The sequence below is a fragment of the Sander vitreus genome, chromosome 16, assembly GCF_031162955.1.
Source record: "Sander vitreus isolate 19-12246 chromosome 16, sanVit1, whole genome shotgun sequence".
Taxonomy (NCBI): Eukaryota; Metazoa; Chordata; class Actinopteri; order Perciformes; family Percidae; genus Sander; species Sander vitreus.
The window spans coordinates 30,269,328-30,290,459 of record NC_135870.1 but is presented as its reverse complement, the minus strand read 5'-3'; the positions used below and the strand labels follow the sequence as shown (position 1 = coordinate 30,290,459).

At 42.4% G+C, this 21,132-nt stretch overlaps 1 protein-coding gene across 1 annotated transcript in view; it reads left to right on the top strand.

Moving 5' to 3' along the window:
• Nucleotides 1–21,132, top strand: part of ror2 (receptor tyrosine kinase-like orphan receptor 2) — a 58,802-nt gene that overhangs the window by 26,933 nt on the left and 10,737 nt on the right. Inside the window, exons 3-6 of the mRNA XM_078272027.1 lie at nt 6,960–7,247; nt 7,850–7,880; nt 20,242–20,363; nt 20,470–20,784. Of these exons, the coding sequence (XP_078128153.1) occupies nt 6,960–7,247; nt 7,850–7,880; nt 20,242–20,363; nt 20,470–20,784 (756 nt within the window). The remainder of the gene's footprint in view (nt 1–6,959; nt 7,248–7,849; nt 7,881–20,241; nt 20,364–20,469; nt 20,785–21,132) is intronic.

Genomic DNA, 21,132 nt, shown 5'->3' with positions numbered 1-21,132 from the left:
TGTCTTACACTACTCTTATGCATTGTCAATGCCACTTTAAGCATGTGGTTGTTGTTACACGTTCTGTCCACTAGATGGACTTCTAACGTTAGCCTGGCCTTGAAGGGGACCTACGTCATGGTGCATTGCATTTCTGGCACGCCGCTCTCTGTTTACATTATATTCCACCACAAGTACACAGCGACAAACACAAATCAGCAGAGAACTCTGGAATGAAATATTATCTAACAAGTGTAGTGTAGCGGCTCTGTTGTAAAGGCTAACGGTGATTTAAAAGCAACCTGTTTCTTGCAGATTGTCACATTACTGAGAATACAGCTGTTAGAAGGTAATATATGAAGTTGAAGCTAACTCTGACAGCTGTAGGACAGCTAACATTAACTTTAGCTGTCTCCATGAAGCTCCCAGCTAAGCTAACTCTGACAGCTGTAGGACAGCTAACATTAACTTAAGCTGTCTCCATGAAGCTCCCAGCTAAGCTAACTCTGACAGCTGTAGGGCAGCTAACATTAACTTTAGCTGTCTCCATGAAGCTCCCAGCTAAGCTAACTCTGACAGCTGTAGGACAGCTAACATTAACTTTAGCTGTCTCCATGAAGCTCCCAGCTAAGCTAACTCTGACAGCTGTAGGACAGCTAACATTAACTTTAGCTGTCTCCATGAAGCTCCCGGCTAAGCTAACTCTGACAGCTGTAGGGACAGCTAACATTAACTTTAGCTGTCTCCATGAAGCTCCCAGCTAAGCTAACTCTGACAGCTGTAGGGACAGCTAACATTAACTTTAGCTGTCTCCATGAAGCTCCCAGCTAAGCTAACTCTGACAGCTGTAGGACAGCTAACATTAACTTTAGCTGTCTCCATGAAGCTCCCAGCTAAGCTCCTATAACTCATGACGCAGTTAGGAAACCAGAACGAGCTAACTATTGATAACATAAGCATTTTGGCTCGGTGGATGTCAATTTTAAAGTCATGTTAAAACTATTTTCCAACCTTCATCCAATTTCCAGCCGCAGCCTGTCACTCCCCCTGTACTAACGTTACTCTGTACATAACGTTAGCTCCGTGATGTTCAGACCTCACAATGCCTTGTGTTTCTCACTCCCGCTAACTTCATAAAATGAAAAATGAATTGTTCATCAGACGTGACATGACAAAGGCATTTTGTTTTCACATGCAGGTAGGCCAAGGCGAGAAGAGGGAGATTAGCTAACATTAGCCAACATATTTATAAAAAAATAACATTTGAATATTAATTTCAGCATTCGAATAGTATTGATTTTTTTTACTATTCAAATTATATTCAACTTACAGCCCTAATGTGTATGCTGTTTGCATGTTTTTGTGTGTTTGTGTATGTGCAGCTACATCTGTGTGTGAGAGTGTGAGAGTCACAGACAGACGTCATTGTTCATAAGCCTGGTTGCCTGATGAAAAATCCTGTCCCGGAGCCTGCTGGTTCCGTACCATGCAGTGATGCATCCAGTCAGGATGCTCTCATTCTGCCTCTGTGGAGAGCCCACAGCATCTTGGGCCCCCGGACAAACTTTTTAAGACGTCTGAGGTGAAAGAGGCGTTGCTGTGCCTTTTGACTTGGCCCTTGCCTTCAGTAGGTACCAACAAAGTATTGAAGTTCCTTACCCCACTTAGCCCCAATTGTTAACTGAAGTATGACATCAGTAAGCAGAACAATTTTCAAGGCAAACAGATCAAATGAGAACTTTATTTATCCTGAGGGAAATGGCTGTGCCGCAATTGTAATACAAAGTGTGAAGAGTGCAAATATAAAAGTCTAAGATAACAGATCCAAAATATATATGTACACTATATGCAATGCCAAAATCAGGTTATGGATCATGAAATAAAAACGGGTTAAACGATAAGTATTAGTCTTGTCTATCAAATCTGAAGTATAGGTACGTGTAAGAGTGCATGGGCTTAACATAATGACAGCAGAGTTGCGTGAATTCCCTTCTACTTGAAAACAAAGAAGATGGCTGCTGCTGCTGGAGAACAGCGGTCTTTGGAATCGGCTTTGGCCGCGACTCTGGAAGACTTGGAGTTCAGCTTTTCTTTGAGAAAAGAACAAAGAACGGCACTGAAGTCATTCTTAAAAAAGGAAGATGTGTTCAGAGTTTAAAGTTTAATCTATCAACTAGCGTTGCTCTGATTGGTTGTAGTTCTATCCTATTGAGTGCAGAGGGAATTTGAAAGACAACCGTTTATCCCGCCCCTCGGATTGAGCCCTGCCAATGGTGAGTTCCCAGACCCAGCATCTTGATGTGGGTTGGCTTGTCAGGCTAGATGTCTGAATCTCCAAGTGGGTTATTTAAAAGTGGGCCCAGTGTGCATGCAGCATGCTGCCTGTACCTCTGCAGGATTGCATTACATTCTGTCAGAGATTAAGAGATTGAGTGTTGATAATACAGCCATAATTGGGCAACAAACATGGATTGCTGTCATGACAAATACAGGCATAAGATTCTAAACTGGACTGGCTTCATTTTTCACCTGGTTGAAGATCTTTTTGCCATAGCCTTGCAGTGTTTTGCAGCAGTGTTCAGTGTGCTTCAGATTTTAAATTCCTCATCCACACAGACATTGTCACGTCACAGTCATTGTGCCAACACCACTGACACAGGACTAACTTCACTAACATAGGCCACACCATTTATATATAGAAATTAGTTAATTGAAATGATGATGCATGAGTGAAGAGAACGTGAAAGACGTATAACCGTATAAAAGACGGTTACCACAATACCGCAATACCGCGGTCATGTGATGCCTACCGCAGGTCTGAGCTCGTCATCGTCATCACCGCAAAAAAACATTGGCCTGCACATGTGTGCACGTTGTGTCTAATGACATGGATTCATTGATTCTAATGACATGGGTTGTGTCTGATGACATTGTGTTGAGTCGCCCTCTCTGCTCCCTGTCTGCTCAGCTGCTAGACGGGCTGCACTCGGCATTGTCTGCAAACTATTTTATTTATATTTTACTTCATTGACAAAAGAGCTTTCTGAACTGTCTGTGGAATGGATCAATGGAGATGAGAGAAACCATTGTGGCCCTAAATGACAGCAAAACTCAGTAAAGACTCTCACATTGAGCTGAAATGGAAACACTGTACTGCAATCTTTTTATACAGTCTATGGCTACAACATGTTGTAAGGTTTAAGCCGATTTTTTTTCGGGGGTAACTCCATTCACTTTACTGGCAGTACTGACAATGGATAAAGCCACCGTGTCTTGAGAAGCTCTAGCTTGTTTTTTATTGTTCACTTTTAACTCACTTTACATCAACTTTGCTAATTCTTTTTCCTCTCTCTTTTCCTCACAGCGGCACTCATACGCTACTCTCCGTTACCGCTCGCTCTCACGGGCACTGACGTCACTCAGTTAAGGCCCCCTGCCCTTCTCGCTCTAACTTACGCTACTCTCGTAAGGGGGTTGCGGTATACCGCGATACCGCAGGAATTTCTTGAAAAAATCCACACCGTCCCAGCCCTATGTCTGGATTTATCTAACTCTGGGGGACACGGTGAATAAGACAAAGTCCCAATAAGTCAGGGTGTTCCTTTAATACTTAGACCCTTGGTTTACATGTTTTTGTGGTCATATTATCATGACATATACTGAATGCAAAGCAACATTTTTCTTGTCATTGAATTTTTTATTAACTCACGTGCACATAAACAGACGGTATCATCACACATGGTTAGTTCAGTCCTCAGTGCTATTCCTTTAATCACTGCTGCTAAAAACATTCCAGCTGTTTGGGATCTGCACGTCAGCTGTTTCATCTTTCCTTTCCTGCAGTATATCTTTAAATGAAGGATGAATACGTTATAATTAAAGAGCTGCGTGGTGGCATCCCTCATCTGTAGCCTGCTCTGTGGACAGCTCGGCTGGACACCAAGCTCTGTTTTTTCCATTGCGTAAACGCCAGAGCCTGGCTGCTGCTCCCAATGCAGATGGTATTAAGAGCCAGGGGACTTCTGAGTGTGTTTATCAATGCCTCTGCACCCCAACCATTCCTTTGTATTTCCTTATACAGTAATCTGCATAACAGATCCTAGCAGAGAGTCAAGAGTACCGTAACAAGACAGGGTGGAAACTTACAATATGGCTGAACCATGCTTGGTCAATGTGCCAAATTGTTACACATCAGTGGTAGAGACTAGAATGTGAAGTCCTGGATATTAAATGTTCATCTTCAATTTTGTGTGCTCCCAGAAATATTTGTTTTTAAAGTGTACATGGTTAAGCTTCGTTTGAGTCGAATAGTTATAGTATAATAGTATAATAGTAGGACTGTTCGTTCCTGTTTGTTTTGCTGGGCAATGTTTCTTTAAAAGGAATATAGTAATGACAATGGAGGCAACATTTTGTTTTTTAGTACAACTAAGGCTTGCCCCTTGGCATTTCAGGCCAATTTGGGTCCCATCAAGTCTTCCTGTGTTTAGAAGTTTTTTGGAAGCTTGTCTTATCATTCTCTCTTTTTTTCTCTCCTCTCCTTCCCCCCCTCTCCTCTCCTCTCCTCTCCTCTCCTGCTCCCCTGGACACTTTCCTCCTTTCCTCCTTTCTTCTCATCTGTCCCTAACTGAAGTCTCCTGTCTTCTTTAGTCCCTATCTATAACCAGTGGAAACACTATTCAGTTTGAAAGCCTATTTGAAAGAGCAACTGCCAATGGAGAAACTCCAGCACTCGACTGTGGTGTATCTTCATCACTCACTCACTCACTCACTCAGCCAGTCAGGGACAGACTTGCGTGTTTATATGGCTGGCCAAATATCTCCAAACATTCCAGCGTCAGCTCGGCCGTGCTGAGATCCTATCACAACCCTTTGATCAGCACTGTTAGCCTGACTGACTAAACAGTCAGACTGAATCTGAGACCACTACATTACATTATGTTTGGTTGATCCTAGTATGTCAACACTGGAAACTCTTTAGTCTTAAGTCTTTACAAGCAAGCTTCATTAAAAGTTCAGGACACAAACCCTTCCCATCATGCTCTACAGTGTGCACCCAGCTGTCCAGTAGGTCCTGCCTCTATCTCAAGGGACTGAGTTAAACTCCAGCCTGTGTCTCAGTGATGCTGTGATTTAAACTGACTGGTTTATTTGTGTAGACCAGCGAGTGATCAGTTTGTGTGTAATTGTTCTGTGCACGTTGAGGAACGTGCACATGCTCCTGAGCCGCATGCACAGCTGTTGTGTTCACTGCTTTTGGGTTACATGAACACCAACAGTGAATACTACACAGTGCTTTTTGGAGTTGGTTTCTTTCAGCTTTAGGATGATCCAATGATGCGATGTCTGGTCAATTATTAGCTACATATTAAGTAGTGGGGAGACAAATTTCCATTCCGTTACGCTTGTTCAGAAAACAGGTATTAGTTTAATTCAGAATCCATCTAAGCAGGCATTTACATTGGTCGCCTGGGATACGCCTGGCTGCGTTATTGACCTCAATCATCAGACATCAGTCAGTTTGATTTTGGCCACAGACACAACGTCAGAGTTCTTTGTACTCTGATTCTTCAGGACAAGTGATAAGTTCAAGAATGGGAACATATCAGTTTTTTAGAGACACCTGTGTTGCTTGTTATTTTCCATCAGTAGTCCAGAATGTTCTTGTTACACCAGAATAAAAAGACTCAACATCTAAAATATGAAGCTGCACTTTAGCTTTATGTGAGTTAAGTGAAATTGTTATACTAAATAATATGGCCTAATTTGATCCTACAGTGTTGTTACTGTGCACTTGCTTTTTATCATTACAAATAATAATAAAGCAAAAAGATAATCTTAATATAGAAGATATACTGTCTCTCACATCACATAAATTATGAACAGGTAAGTAAGTGGTCTTGAAGAGGATTCTTTTTTTTCTGTCTCGGTTTTGACTGTCTCTCATTTGGACTCGGTCTTGACTCGGTCTTGGACTCGTCTTGGACTCGACCAAGGTGTATTTGACTACAGCCCTGACTGACAGTGACCACACAAGCTGAGTGTAAAAAGGTCTGCATACACAGACACCCTGTGTCTGCTGTCCACAAATCTTTGTTTATATTGGAGTCTCTCTGCACCTGATAAACCTGCCAGTTGGCCTACAATACACATCCTAATATGATACGACATGCAACGTCTGACCTACCGTGGTGACCTTAGGATAGCAGCTCTCCCTGACCCTCTCTGTGCTGGCCTGGTGTATCCGGTACCTTCTTTCTGACCTCAGCAGGGAGAAAAGGCTGTTACCCGGGTGGTTTGGATAAAGAATAAGGTGGTCATTATTCTATTTTGTTTACCAGTAAGTGTCAAGAAACCCTGTGTATGACACTCACTGGTTCACTCTGAAGAAAATTAAATCTTTGAAAACAGCTCACAAATAGTTTCATTTCAATTATATTCAAAGAACTGCATTCACACCACATCAGGAAACGGCGGCTCTCCAATTCCTTTCAATGTGGGAAGTGCGTTTAGGCCGCAGCGGTGGTGGGCCACAGGGGATGCCGAAAAAATGCAGCTGCCCTGCGGTGGGAGTTGAAACAGAATGAACTTTTGGAGAAACACAACTTGACGTCACGCTGCGTTGGCCAATCACATAACCTACCGGCGATCAGACAAAACACAATGGAGACACAAATGGACCATTTAAATAACACTCTGTCAGCTGGTCGCTGCAACGCCTGATTTTGTTTAAATGCAGCCTTAAGGAGGAGGTTGTAGCAGCAAACCGCAATCTGTTGGCATGAGCGCATCAGTAAAGTGATAGTGGGAAATGGCAGGTTATAATGACGGCGCTGTACACCTACATGAACATGATTGGACGTTGCTGAAGAATGAGCCAATGATTGTGAAACATGAATGAAACAGGGTTTCTGAAGACCCCATTTTGCCTATTTCTCAGTTGTCATGCTTCCTTTAACCTTTAACCCATTATGTTTCAGGTTATTTCCTGGAGTTCCAAGAGCCGGTCAACAACATCACCCACTTCCAGGGCCAGACAGCCACGCTGCACTGCAAAGTGACGGGAAACCCACGACCGTCCATCCGCTGGCTGAAAAACGACGCCCCTGTGGTGCAGGAGCAGGGACGCATTACCATCCGCAAGACCGATGCGGGATCCAAGCTCCGCATCCAGGACCTGGACACGACAGACACCGGCTATTACCAGTGCGTCGCCTCCAACTCACTCAAGGTCATCTCTGCCACAGGCGTCCTGTACGTCAAACTAGGTAAGGTTCACAATTATATTTATACATTGACTGAGTTATTATTCAGAGTTAAGTGAAACACTCCTCGTTTTTGATTAATATCTGTTTACACCAAGCAGCAACTTCCGAGTCTAAAAAGTCCAGCAGGGGGAGACTCCACTGGCTCCAGAAAGAAGTCTGTTTCTATAGAAGTCTATGAGAAAATGAGACTACTTCTCACTGGATATATTACCTCAAAAAACATTTTCATAATGAGTTTATGGTCTCAATCGCTAGTTTCAAGTCTTCTTCAACACAGCATGACGTTCATTTAGTAAATGATGGTCCCATTTATTTTAAAATAGAGGATAAAGCAGGGGATGTTTTAGGACCTGTCAATCAGGACAGAGGGTTAGCGATGCTAACCATGCTAACACTGGGGACATTAAAATAGACCTCAACTTGTTTTGGCTGTTGTCCATGTTTTCATCATAAACTTTGACCCTCTCACTTTGTGTTTTCACTTCAGCAAAGTTACTTAGAACATTTCAGAATTCAAATAGATTCTGAGCAGAGCCATAAAGATAAATATGAATTATGTGCTTGTTAACAATTTTATTTATGTTTTTATTTTGGACTAACAGGACAGATGCCCACACATGGCCCAGATGAACCGTAAGTGAACACCTTCTATACATTAGCATGTTTGTCAGAGTGTGTGTGAATACATGTCCTACAACAACAGAAAGGAACATTTTAAAAATAAGAGATCTGAAGTTTGAACCACTCCCACCCTGTAACCCCAGAATGTGGCTAAACAGAGTTAGTAGTGTCTTTGTAGTGTTTGTAATGCCCCTGACAGAGAACAGCATCTGTGGTCAGCTTGACATCACTTACAATGCATTTAAATCTAATGAGGTTTTCACAGCAGGAACCCTCTCAAACCACTACAGCAGCGTCACCCGCTTCTCGGCTGTTTAGTTTAGTCTTATTGTTCTTATATGTGCTTTCAAATGATGCAAACAGTAACTGTCAACCACATAAGTGTTTGTGGGGTAGCAAAGGTGGTTATTATTGTATGCCTCTTTTCCATTTCATTATGTTTATTAATAATATAAAACAGGGGTCTTCAACGTTTTTTTAAACCAAGGACCCCTTAACTGAAACAGAGAAAGAGCAGGGACCCCCCACTACTAATATTGTATAAAATGAAGTTGCATATTAAACTGGGCCTACAATAATGTGTAAAGCATTTACACATACCTTTTTAGTGCATAGAATACTAAGCTATTAACATAATAATTGTTGGCATGATTTTATAATCACGTTTTTATGTTAAACATACTAATATGGCACAGTGACTCCTCAGGATGAACTGTATCTGTCCATGGCTACCTTAGTGACTACCTTACCTATAGGCCAGTCAGCAGTTGGGATTTATATCTGCTAATAATATGTTGGATTCATGTTCAGACTTTTTAATTTTGGGAAACACGTTCAAAAATTGATAATAATTTGGAGGCCCCCCTGCATTGACTCTGAGGACCCCCTAGGGGACCTGGACCCCCTGTTGAAGATCTCTGATATAAAAGGACAGGATATTTTAAATTCAGATTTTTAGTAAAACCTTTTGTGAAATGACATTGGGCACAAATCGGACTCTTTTACGTTGTTGCAAAATTGCCATATCATATACATATGAAAGGGACGTCCTAATGATATTACAGAAGGCTATTGGTATTTTTTGTGTGTTTTAACTCATTAACTTGGAATTATTGCACATTACTTCCATCCAATGTCAGAGTTATTTTCATTGGTTTTGGAAGTTTTTTTTTTCTTTGACTTGACAAGGACAATGCATCACAGTGAATACTAGAGCCGCACACATTCTCAAAATGACATCTTTAGCTGTACAGCTGACAGAAGGGATGGTTGGTTGGTGGTGATGTTAGTGAGCTGGTGCCCGTGGTCAGTATGCCTCGCAGCACGGGTACAGCCTCTACTCAGGTCCACAGTGTTGGAGATCAGAGGGCTTTCAATTGGCTGCTAAAAATAGAGTAGGTCTTTAAAACTGTGCAGTGTAGTGTCAGAGACTTGAGTTATGGTAACATGACACAAAATAGTACAGTCACTATTTTTTTTAACTTATTTTTACCTCCTGTTATTATTCAGAAGAAAAACAACCTTCAGCCAAATTATTGCTGTAACATAAACTTAGTCATGCCACACTGTAAATGTTTTGAATAACTGTAAACACAGCTGTTTTTAATACAGTACAATTGGGTATGTCTTTTAATGTGAAAGCAAATTATAATAGCAATACTTGATAAATAATAGTATATGTAACTTGCTTTAATACGGTAAAATGAAGTAGTTTTTCCAAATGATTTATTGTTAAAACATGAAGAATCTGTGATGGTTACATTTCCTCATTGATTCTTGTCTTACTTACTTTATTAATTAACAAAATTGGCTGTCTGCTGGGGAGCTCCGGCCTGTGATTGGTTGATTAGGAAGGTTTTACTGAGTCCAAAAACTCTAGTCTGGCTATCAGCAGACCAAGCTCAATCTTTTAAGATTGAACATTAGTCTGGGGAGTCTGCTCTGTATTTTCTACTGCACAAGAGGCGGGATCAACGGGCATAGTTCAAATGACTCTGTACGCAATTGGATAGTCCTTCAACCAATCAGACCAACCATCCGGGTGACGTAGCAGCGACAGCGGCATCAATGGGCTGCTGCGCTTCGATGGCCGTCATGCTTGGTTGCTTCTCTATAGTCATCGTGTTAAACCCGCCAATAGCACGCCAGGTGGATAAGCCAGTTTGTGATTGGTCCCCACAAAATTGTAACGGAAGCAAGATAGATACATGTACAGGTTTCCAGCCTGAGCTGCAGGGAGGAATCAAACCCCCGGCAGATGGGGCTGGTTTACCCCGTCTAGCAATAAACCCTGTTCTGGGTTTTACTCATCCCCCAGTAAAGCTTCTTCAGCTGTTGATTGTTGAGCGTTTTACAACTGGTGATATAATGTAGTATATTATGTGAGTAATATAATATACAATACCAGGTGGGTTATTGAGTTACCTGTCAATGCTTTTAAGTCTGAAAAAGATGTCAAATAATAATAATAACTGCATATGCACTCTATCAAATACTTTTTGACAGATTTGTGTTTTATCTTATCATATTTTATCTTTTTAACAGCTATTTTGATCCTAATGTGCGAGTATGTGAGTGTGTGTCTGAGCAGAGTGAATGGCAACAGTTTTCTTTTATGAGACAGAAACATGTCGTTGTATGTGAGCATGCAATGACAATAAGTCATTCATTCATAAAATGTATGGTCAACTCGTGCATTATATTTGCTTATATTTGATTATAATTGGTTTTGGATTATGTTAAGGTTTTAGAATGATCCTGTGGTTTCAGGTGTAGAACTACCAGCTAGCTGCCCTTTCCCTAATGACACTAGCTAGAGGTTTGTATTGTAGTGGTGACGATGGATTTGAAGATTGGTATGCAGGAAATGGCTGTACTGTAGTTACTAAATATCCTCAGACGTTTAGAAGTGCAGATTCATGTGTTTGTGGTGTTAGAAGTGCCTGCCCAGAGCTAAAATGGGCATGCTATGACATGTCAGCTAACACTCATACCTCCCCTGCTTTGACTGACTATTAGAAATGGTGAAGATATTGTGCTGCAACCAAACCATGAGGGTAGCAGCACATCTCTCTCTCTCGCTCTCTCTCTCTTGAGGGTTTGACTCACCATTACGGGGCTGAAATAGATTCCTCTACCAGCAGTCAGACACTAGCCGGTGGTTTGGACAGGCCTGCTCTGAACTGGAAAGAATGCTGATTCATGTCCTCAGTCAGACCAACTGTTTCTGAATGCCTCTTCCAGGGAGCTTATCTCATCAGCCAACAATATAACTCAATTTATGTCTTTTAACTCGGGCTGAGTGTTCATTTTGATGGCACTACAATGCCTTTTTGTCTATTAAAGCAATAGCTGGTATACATTTACTTTGCTGTTTACTTACCAATGCCTTTCTCAATTAGTTTAGGAATTGTTTTATCTGTAGAATGTCAGTGAAAAATGCCTGTTTTAATTCATTTAATTACAGATATTAAGTTTACTTTCATGCATGACAAAGAAAAGCAACGACTGCCCAGAATTGAGAAGCTGAAACCAGCAAATGTTTGACAATAATTTATCATTAAAGCAGTTTCTTACTGAGTGCATTCAGATCACCTAGTCGTTCCCTGTGACATGGACTGCACGGGGTATTCAGCCATGTTAAGTAAGATTCCAAACCAAAGGGAGCAAACATGCCCTACTGTGTGGCTAAGAACTGAACAATGAGTCATCACTTCGCCGGACGTTCAAAAGCTAGATTACCCATTAGTCATTGCGCCTCACTGGAATGATACCGTACATCTTGTAAATTAATCAAATCACATTTATTCACAAGTTACTATAGTAGGCTATATACAGTATATAGTAATATTTTAGTTCAGTAGTGTTAAATATGTCCAGTAGCAGCAACCAATGTGTTTACGTTACCGTGGTAACGCATAGCGAAAGTGGTATCTGAGTTGGTGACTTAGCAGCGTGTTCCCAATGGATGAATATTGTCGAGGGACGTTCCCTTAACCGACATTCCCTGAGCAGGGAGAACAGAACACAGCTACAGACTGGAAGAAGAAGTACATTAATGAATAATATCACAACATCACTCGACCTGTAGTCCCGCTTTGCCAGACCTTCCTCCACAGCGCTGTGGAGGAAGGTCTGGCTAGTCCACACAGCATTCTGGGATGGGAGAAAAACGTGCTCTGGTTTATTGGCATTTCTTTAAACCAATCACAGTCTTCTTGGGCGGTGCTAAGCTCCAGACAGAGCCACGGTGCCTCTGTTAAATAGTCTCCGGAAGGAACTTGTTTTGGTGGAACATGTGGACGTTCAAAAGTAGTTTTAGTCGTGCAACAGAAAACTCCGATTGGACAGATAGTCTAGCTAGCTGTCTGGATTTACCCTGCAGAGATCTGAGGAGCAGTTAACCATAGTCCTCACAAATCCACCAGAGGTTAGAACGCCAACACAGAGACAGAGGAAGGGGACGGACATCCGGACTAAAAGAGGGACAGAATTTAGTCGAAGACTACTCGACCTGTGCCTCAGTTTGATCGACCCACACCGTGTTCCTTAAGAAAGGAAAAGAGGCAGCAGTTGGCAGCCATCACTCCCCCCCACTCATTGTTTAGGAGGACTGTGCTTTTTCCAGTTAAACTCCAGTAGAATGAAATGTTAAAAGGTCACACAGCATGAGGAGGAGCACACTGCTAAGTGCTGGTCAGCTGCCAGAGAGCCACTGCATGAACTGGGGTCATGATGATATTCTTTAACTCAGGGCTGCCAGCATGGGCTCCAGCTAAAAACAAAGGGCCGTCCAAAAAAAGTTGAACCAGGCTCAGCTTTTGCTGCAATGCAACATCAAATACATTTAAACGCACATTCCTGGGAATACGACATAGTTGGTGCAGTGAAAAGTTTTTCCAGTTAGTAAAATCCGGTGTCAGTGTTTCGTCTGGTGCAACAGAAGTACATTGCCAGCTTAAAACCAGACATCCGGCGCGGGGCTCCTCCTAGTCTCACATTGCCAGAGTGCTGTGTCAGCGCTGGAAGGTCTGGCTACACCACACATACATTCTAGGATTGGAGAAAAACAAAACACTCTGGCTTGTTAGCATTTCTTTAAACCAATCAGAATAGTTGCTACGCTCCTGATGGAAGGAAGTTGTTTTTGGTAGAACATTTGCACGAGGGGAGGCGAGCTCTGGAAAGGCTAATTCCTCGCAAAATAAAACACTACATAAAATATTAAATGATGTTAACTGTTGATACAATACAGTTACATGAGCTATTTCAATTAGCAATGTATCGCCATGTGGACATCCTCCCTTGTAGAAGGAGTGTTCGTAACATTGAGAGGCAGACAGTCATTTCCACTTGGAGATAAGCGACAGTAACGTTAATAATTACATAAATGTAATGTTTGGCGGTATGTCGGTGTAAATCATAGATGTGTTTACTTCTGTTGCCAGGCAATCTGCTTTCCTTTACTTCCACTCTCTTGTCCTTTTCTTCTACTTCTTGCTTATTCACCGATTATTTTGTTTGTATGCCCACTGGGGTTTAGGAGAATACTGCAACGAACAATGCGTGCATGCTGGTAGCGCGCACGCCATCTACGGAGGCCCTGATACAACCAAAACTTTATCCTGGAAATGCACTTCCGTTGCGCCAGACTACTGCAGCGCTGTGGAGAAAGGTCTGGCAATGTGAGATTATAAACCATTGTGTAGTGTTTTGGCCTGATAGGCCTGATAAACCTTCAAACTTATAGGACTGTACTCACGTTCCGGAAACAACACGGTCCTTGCTTTGTTTTCAGTCTGAATGGCGCTGACCTGTGATTTACCCTGCTATGATGACATTGGTGGGTGTGGCAGCTAAGTGACAGGAACATGCATCCACCTTCTTTCCAGACAGGAAGAGAAGGGATCAAAGCCTGATACTTGAAATAAACACAACATGGGCCCTATTTTAATGATCTGAAACGCAAGTATCAAAGAGAAGAGAAGCAAAGTGTATGCGCGGTGTGCACACTCTACATTACGGCCAAGCATGCGCCCTTAAAATAGCATCTGAATAAGGCGCCGCTGACTTTAGACTAAGTTTTTCCTGGTCTGTGGCAGAACTGTTTTCTGAAACTGCAAAATAGCACTAGGGAACGTTAGCGCCGGAACACGCCTCCTCTTTTTGCTGAAGCGCCCCCGGGAGTGCAAGTTCATTCCCTAATTTGCCGACGTGAGTCTGTTGAGGGAAAAGTCCGCTGTGCGTCGGGTGCCAAATAGGAATGATACATGCGTCGGTGTACAAAGTCAATTGCGCTGGGTGCAAGATAGGGCCCCATGGGAACCTTCATTAGTATGTGGTGGTATGCAATAAGATGGAACAGTTCACTACTGGGTCAAAATCAAAGGCACCAGTGGGCTTGCTCTGGATCAGCAGCATCTAAATTGAAGAGGTGCTGATAAGAATTATGTGGACAACAGGAGTCATTGGCACTATTTCTTCCCACAATGAGCAGCTCGATTCAATTACCTGTACCATGTCAATCTGATTGTAGGTGATCAAAAGCATAACGACTCACAGAGTCCAGTGTTCACAGAATAGGACAGAGCAGCCGGCTTTGAGTCAGTGTCTATCTTCAGTAAGCATGCAGGCCTTTACTGTGTGTGTATCCACAGCTTTGGGCTCAGACTGTTTGTTTTGTGGATTAAGGCTCAAGTCAGGCCTGGGAGACTAAACCCAGCACAAACATTACATATGAATGACCTCAGCAAAGAGCCACCTTTGAAAACAAGTTCAGATCAGTTGGTTTAACCCGCACAACTTCCTGCACATCACCGACACTGAGCCAGCAGCTCAGCATGCTGGCCTGCAGCCACACTGACTCGAGATACTTTTTATTATTAGGTTTTATTACCAGGGCTGCACAATATATCTTTTTTGTTAATCGTCATCGCAATATCAACACAACACACATTCGCGAAAGGCTGCGACATATCACAAATCGACACTCTTCTTTGTGTTAGTTGAAAGAAAATATATTTATTATTTATTTATTATTATTATTTTATATTCAATTCAATGTTCAATTGTTCAATAATAGAAAACTGTTAGTTAAGATAGTTCATCTTTGCTCTCAAGTACAACACTCACTTAACATATAAGAATAAAAAACAGAAATGACATTAAGAAATATAAAAAAATACTGTTACGTATACGGTATAACACTGCACTAGAATTTACAAATTTACAAAAAATATACAGTAGCAACTGAAGAGAGGGAAGAAATGGTGCAATATCAGTATAGTCCAAGATTTAAGATTTAAATATAAATATAGTACAAGGCAGTTCGGTGCAATGGTCATATATTAATAACAATATTGTAATTGTAAGATTGAAATATACATGAGGTAGATGAGCAGAACAGTGTTGATCGACTTTGTTCAGTGTGAGGGTGGGGGCTATTTCTGAGTGTTCAGCAGAGTGACTGCTTGGGGAAAGAAGCTGTCTCTGTGTCGGCTGGTTTTGGAGAACAGTGCCCTGTATCTCCTACCAGAGGGAAGGAGGGTGAACAGTTTGTGACCAGGATGTGAGGGTCTACAGAGATTTTTCCTGCCCTTTTCCTGACCCTGGACCGGTACAGGTCCTGGATGGAGGGAAGGCCAGCTCAAGGGGGGACTTCTTCTAAAGTCCACTGCCATCTCCACAGTCTTCTTGGGGTTTAACTCTCAGCTGTTCCACCTCCTGTCTGTAAGCAGACTCATCACCATCCTGGATCAAACCAATGACAGTGGTGTCATCTGCAGTTTTACAGATGGCTTCTTTGAGGTGCAGTCATTGGTGTAGAGGAAGAAGAGCAGCGGGGAGAGGACACACCCCTGTGGGTGGTGGGCCAGTGCTGATAGACTGGGTTTTGGATGAGATGCTCCCCAGTCTGACATGCTGCTGCCTGTCAATCAGGAAGCTGATGATCCACTGATAGGTGGTGGCAGGCACTGAGAACTGGGTGAGCTTCTGATGTAGGACGTCAGGGATGATGGTGTTGTCCAGTTCTCCAGTATTATCTTTTAGTGTCACAGACTTTATAACAATATCAAGCAACATTCAATGCAGTCATTCACACATTGCTCTTACGTTTTTGAAAAGGTGACTTGGACTGTGTTATGAGTGCACAGTGCATGGTTTTTGTACTGGGACAGCAGAGGAGCCTATGATGGGAGTCAGATTCTGCAAAGAGCCTCGGAAAAGTTTGGGCTACAGGAAGTCATTTTCTACGAGCCAGCATCAGACTTTACAATCCACCCACTGTGTCTCTGAGCAGGGCCAACATTGATTCATTTGTGGACGGACTGTTATAGTCTGCTGGGACAACTGGTGGATTCAGGTCCTCAGCTGACAAGTACCAACAAACTATGTCTACTACTCAGGCACCGCACTCAGATCGGCTATTTCCAGACTGAATACGGCGCTTGTATTTCTCTTGTATTTCTCTTGTATTTCTCTTGTATTTCTCTTGTATTCATCACATTATAAACTTTCATTTTCTAAATATGTTCAGAAGATGTCATAGTCTCTGCTCTGTTAGCAGTGGGATAACAGCATTGCTCAGTGGGTTTCATCCTCATGTTTTTGTATTGTGCACCTGAAGGAATATATTACTGGCATTGGTTTATTCATTTTAAGCGTGATTTATGGTTCTGCGGAGGCTCCACGCAGAGCTTTCTCCGTAGCCTACGTTAGTGGTCTGAAGGTTATACTGGTGTGTTGGTGTGTGTCGATCTCTTTAATAGAATAGCGGGGCCTGTGTGTGCGTGCGTGTGTGTCTCCCCTGTTCTTTCTGACCATGGTGTGAAATCTGGAGCAGGAGAAGTTAACCCTCTCCTTTATTTCATGTTGTTTATGGAGAAGGAGAACCAGGAAATGAGTCGGGGGAGAAATGCAACGCTACCAAGCCATGTGCATTGCCGAGACGTGTAGTTACATTTTTTGAGAGGTGTACATCAGGCTACAGCATAGGGTCGGTATCTCCACGTACCTACGTACGTAACCACTCTGTAGATTTAACTTTAGAAGCATATATCATGCTTTAAGAGTGGCTTATACCCGTTGTTCCATATGAACTCTTCTAATTGTTTCCCAGACTCCAGTACTACCTGACTGATATCTGTGAGCAGGCTCTCACACCACTGGGCCTCACTATGGACCCTCGGTCATGTTGGGGGTTCAGAGATGCTCTCTGGATGGGAACTTCCTCCTTGATTTCTCTTCGTCCGCCTGATTCCTGGTCTATGACCTTTGACTTCTTCCCGGTCGATCCTGAGAGCAGTTTTGGTCTGTTGTCGACATCTGTAGGAGGCCCGACTCATTTCCTGGTTCTCCTTCTCCATTAACAACATGAAATAAAGGAGAGGGTTAACTTCTCCTGCTCCAGATGTTCCACCATGGTCAGAAAGAACAGAGGAGACTCTTTGTTTCTCTCACTAGGACTCTAGAGTCGCTGCTCACTCTGAGATAATCACCATCACTCTCAAAAGGATCAAACTTTATTCTTAATCGTCACATACACACAGTACAATGTAGTGAAATTCACTGCATTTAACCCAATCTAAGTATTAGGACCAGTGGACAGCTACACATACAGCGTCCGGGGAGCAACTCGTGGTTCAGCGTCTTGCTCAGGGACACTTTGACAGTTCTACGTGTCCCTGAATGTCACACAAGGTTATTTAATAACATTTTTATTTATTTTTTATCTTGCTTTATTTTGCAAGAAAAAAATGAATTCAAATCTTCAATTTCTGTTAAAGTTGTCTGTTTCCAGTATTGATTCAGTCGTTGTCCACGGTCCTTGCTGCTTCACTGACGACGAGTTGTCACAAGTGATGTCATGATGATGTCATGTCGGTAAGGTGTACCAGCAGAGATCTTAATGGTTGATTCGTTTGTGGTAGATGCTGACTCCTTGTGACTTAAAGACTAAAGGTGTTCTGACAGCCTTTGCCAATAATTAACATGTATTTATTATATAATAGTTATCTATTGGTTCTTCACTCATTCAACATTTCCAGTAACAGTCCCTTTATTAAGTTTCCGAAGTAAATGCAGAGCTTCCAGAGTCCTGCTTCTCTTCATAGAAGGAATGCCAGAGGTCTGTTTGGTAATGACTTTTCCATGACATTATGTTTTAAAGTACTCATACTGAGATATGGGGAGTAAAAGAAAAAAGAATAGAATAATAGATGTAAGAGATTTCCAGGAATGAGTGATCCACACAGTGATATGCAGTCAACAAGCGGTGAACTGTTGGCCTGGCAGCAGCTGTGTGTGTGTGTGTGTGTGTGTGTGTGTGTGTGTGTGTGTGTGTGTGTGTGTGTGTGTGTGTGTGTGTGTGTGGATGAGAAATATAAATGGTGGCACGTTGATTCCACTGAGAGCTGCGGCTGAGGGCTGACTGCAAAATAATATTCTAATATTATGACTCTTGGTAGTGTTTAATAGACCTTAGAGCTTTTGGTGCAACTTAGGATACTTGTGGAAATGTATTTTTTAGTCTCACAGTACTGACTAGCTATGGGCCGGTTACCAGTTTGAAAAAGTCACGGTTTCATAACCACTAAAACTTCCCGTCATACCGTTCCTGTGGTATGAGCTGTTTTTGGAGTCTTCAAGGACAGAAAGTGCAGTTTAGAAATCCCTCTCCCTGCCCGTGTGCAGTGTGTTTAAAAGTGAAATACATTGTGTTTAATGGAGAAAAAAGTTGTTTTTTTTTACCCAGACATTTCAAAATAATACATTTAAAGGTTTTTGCTCGCTACTGTCGTGCAAAATTGTTGGGTCTCTGTAAATTATAGAGTGTGGACTAGACCCACTCCTTCTGTAAAGTGTCCTGTGATAACTCCTGTTATGATTTGACACTATAAATAAAATTTAATTAAATTGAATACTGCAATACTGTGAAACTGTGATGTTTTGGCTGAATGTTATCATACCGTCAGAATCTCATGCCTAGTACTGAGAAAATAAAATACAAGTCTCATCTCAACTAAGGCCTGATCTATAGCATGTACAGTTCTGATTTTGTGCACTTTATATCTCGCTTCATTTTTCTGGCCCATATTTCCTAGGGATTATGTATAGTAATCAGAGGCTGAAAGATACTGGGTTTTTGTTTGCCAATTCATTTCTTTGCAGAATCCAATAATTAATTCATTAATTTTCTAACAAACACTTTTGATAGGGATCCCTGAAATGTTGTTATTAAAGCTGAGACCAACATATGTACTGAGCAGGACATTTCATTTTAAAAATGTTATTTTGAGCTTTCTGGTGGACCGAGCCTGGACTACCAACAGAGTGAAGTTGGCCACTGTCCATTTGGTGGGCAAACTATTTGAGGGTTACTTTAAACATACTGTTATACAAATATCTGAACTGCAATTTCTTGGTACTTGTCAGCCGACATACTGTCATGAGAATGACACAGGTGGGCCCTTGACGTGTCTACAGTGAGTTCATTCCTTAACAAAGTGTGCTAAGTCAGGAGAAGGCTGGCTGCAGTGGGCTTACCTCTGCTCAGCAACCACAGCTAGCTCCGACCCAGAGCTCCCCACAAGCAGCCAGTCCAGACGCTGTCAGTTCACCGTTCTTGTTCAAGTTTTGTTGTTGTTGGTGGTGGCTGGTCCAAAAAGAAATCCAGCTGGAGGTAGTAGGCGTTCAGTTCTCAAGGCCAACGTCAAAACTGGCCCCGGTGTCGAGTCTCAAACTCTGAAGGTTGTTCAGCGCCAAAATCCCACACTAGGGCCACGTTCAGCCCCGACAAAACATAGCTACAGGTTTTTTTGAAACGGAAACGGGGGTGCGTTGAACACCCTGTTGTGTGCACAAGCGCTCTGCTTTTTTATTTTCCCCGAGTTTACAGACACGAGTATCGAAAGATGCCTCGTCATTCAATACCAAATTTCAACACCTAAGGAGTAAATCTCATCAGCGTCAGTGAGCCAATCAGCATGCTTCTACCAAGATCTAATAATGTCTGTGATTGGCTGTCTAACGTTACACGTCGTAGAGACTTTTTTGTTTTATAAAATTGGTATTGAAAAAAGTCTCAGTAACCGGTATCAAAGTCACAGTATTGGTATTGGTACTGGTATTGACATTTTTTGAACGATACCCAGCCCTAATGCTCACTCTAACAATGCACCAATTTATCTGTAATAAGCTTAAATACCTATATACATATAATATATTAGCTCTGGTCAATATATCAGTCAGGCTTACAGTACATAGCTATAGTGGGAGCTACCTCCTGGGTTCAATAAAGTGACTTAGTTTTCTCTGGGTTTTTTTTGTTGCTTTCTTGGCTGGCGTTTAAAGCATAATTTGTTTTTCTTTTCAGGTCGCGTGAAAAAGGTTTCTGCCAGCCATACCGAGGCATTGCCTGTGCTCGCTTCATTGGCAACCAGAGCATTTATGTCGAGTCCCTGCAGATGCAGGGGGAGAGTGAGAACCGCATTACAGGTAAGACAACCAACTGACTCTGAGTTACCAACACACAGCTGGGTAGAACTGTAACTACTAGAGATGTCTGAGATTACAGTTACAGTCTCTGTTTCCTTCCTCCCAGCCGCCTTGACTATGATTGGCACCTCCACCCACCTATCGGACCAATGCTCCAGGTTTGCCATCCCGTCCTTCTGCTACTACGTCTTCCCGCTGTGTGACGAGGGCTCTCGGGCCCCGCGGCGCCGCCAGCTCTGTCGAGATGAGTGCGAGGCCCTGGAGAACGACCTGTGCCACACCGAGTACACCATCGCCCGGTCCAATCCCATGATCCTCATGCAGCTGGAGCTCCCCAGCTGCCACCTGCTGCCGCGGCCGGGCACCGCCGAAGCTGCTTCCTGTATGAGGATAGGAGTGCCAGCAGAAAAACTGGGTCCATGTAGGTGGAAGCTACGGCATGCACACACACATTTATTACAACAACTTGGAGCCTTTCCCCCTCTTTGATACACTTTGATACTTAGTGAGGCTGGTCAGTTTAAACAGTCCTTTACTGAAACACAAGTTATTTATCCATTTAATTAAATTCTTTATACATTCTTTATCTTTTTATCAAAGACTAACATATAGTTTTAAAAAGTTTTGGGGGTTTTTTGCTACTTTTTATTGCTTAATCCCTTTGCCTGTCCCAGTTCCCCCAAATCATTCCCCTTTGTCCGCTTCACACACACACACACATGCACATAGCATAAAGCAGCATAAAGCACAGTAAAGCACGTGCTTTATG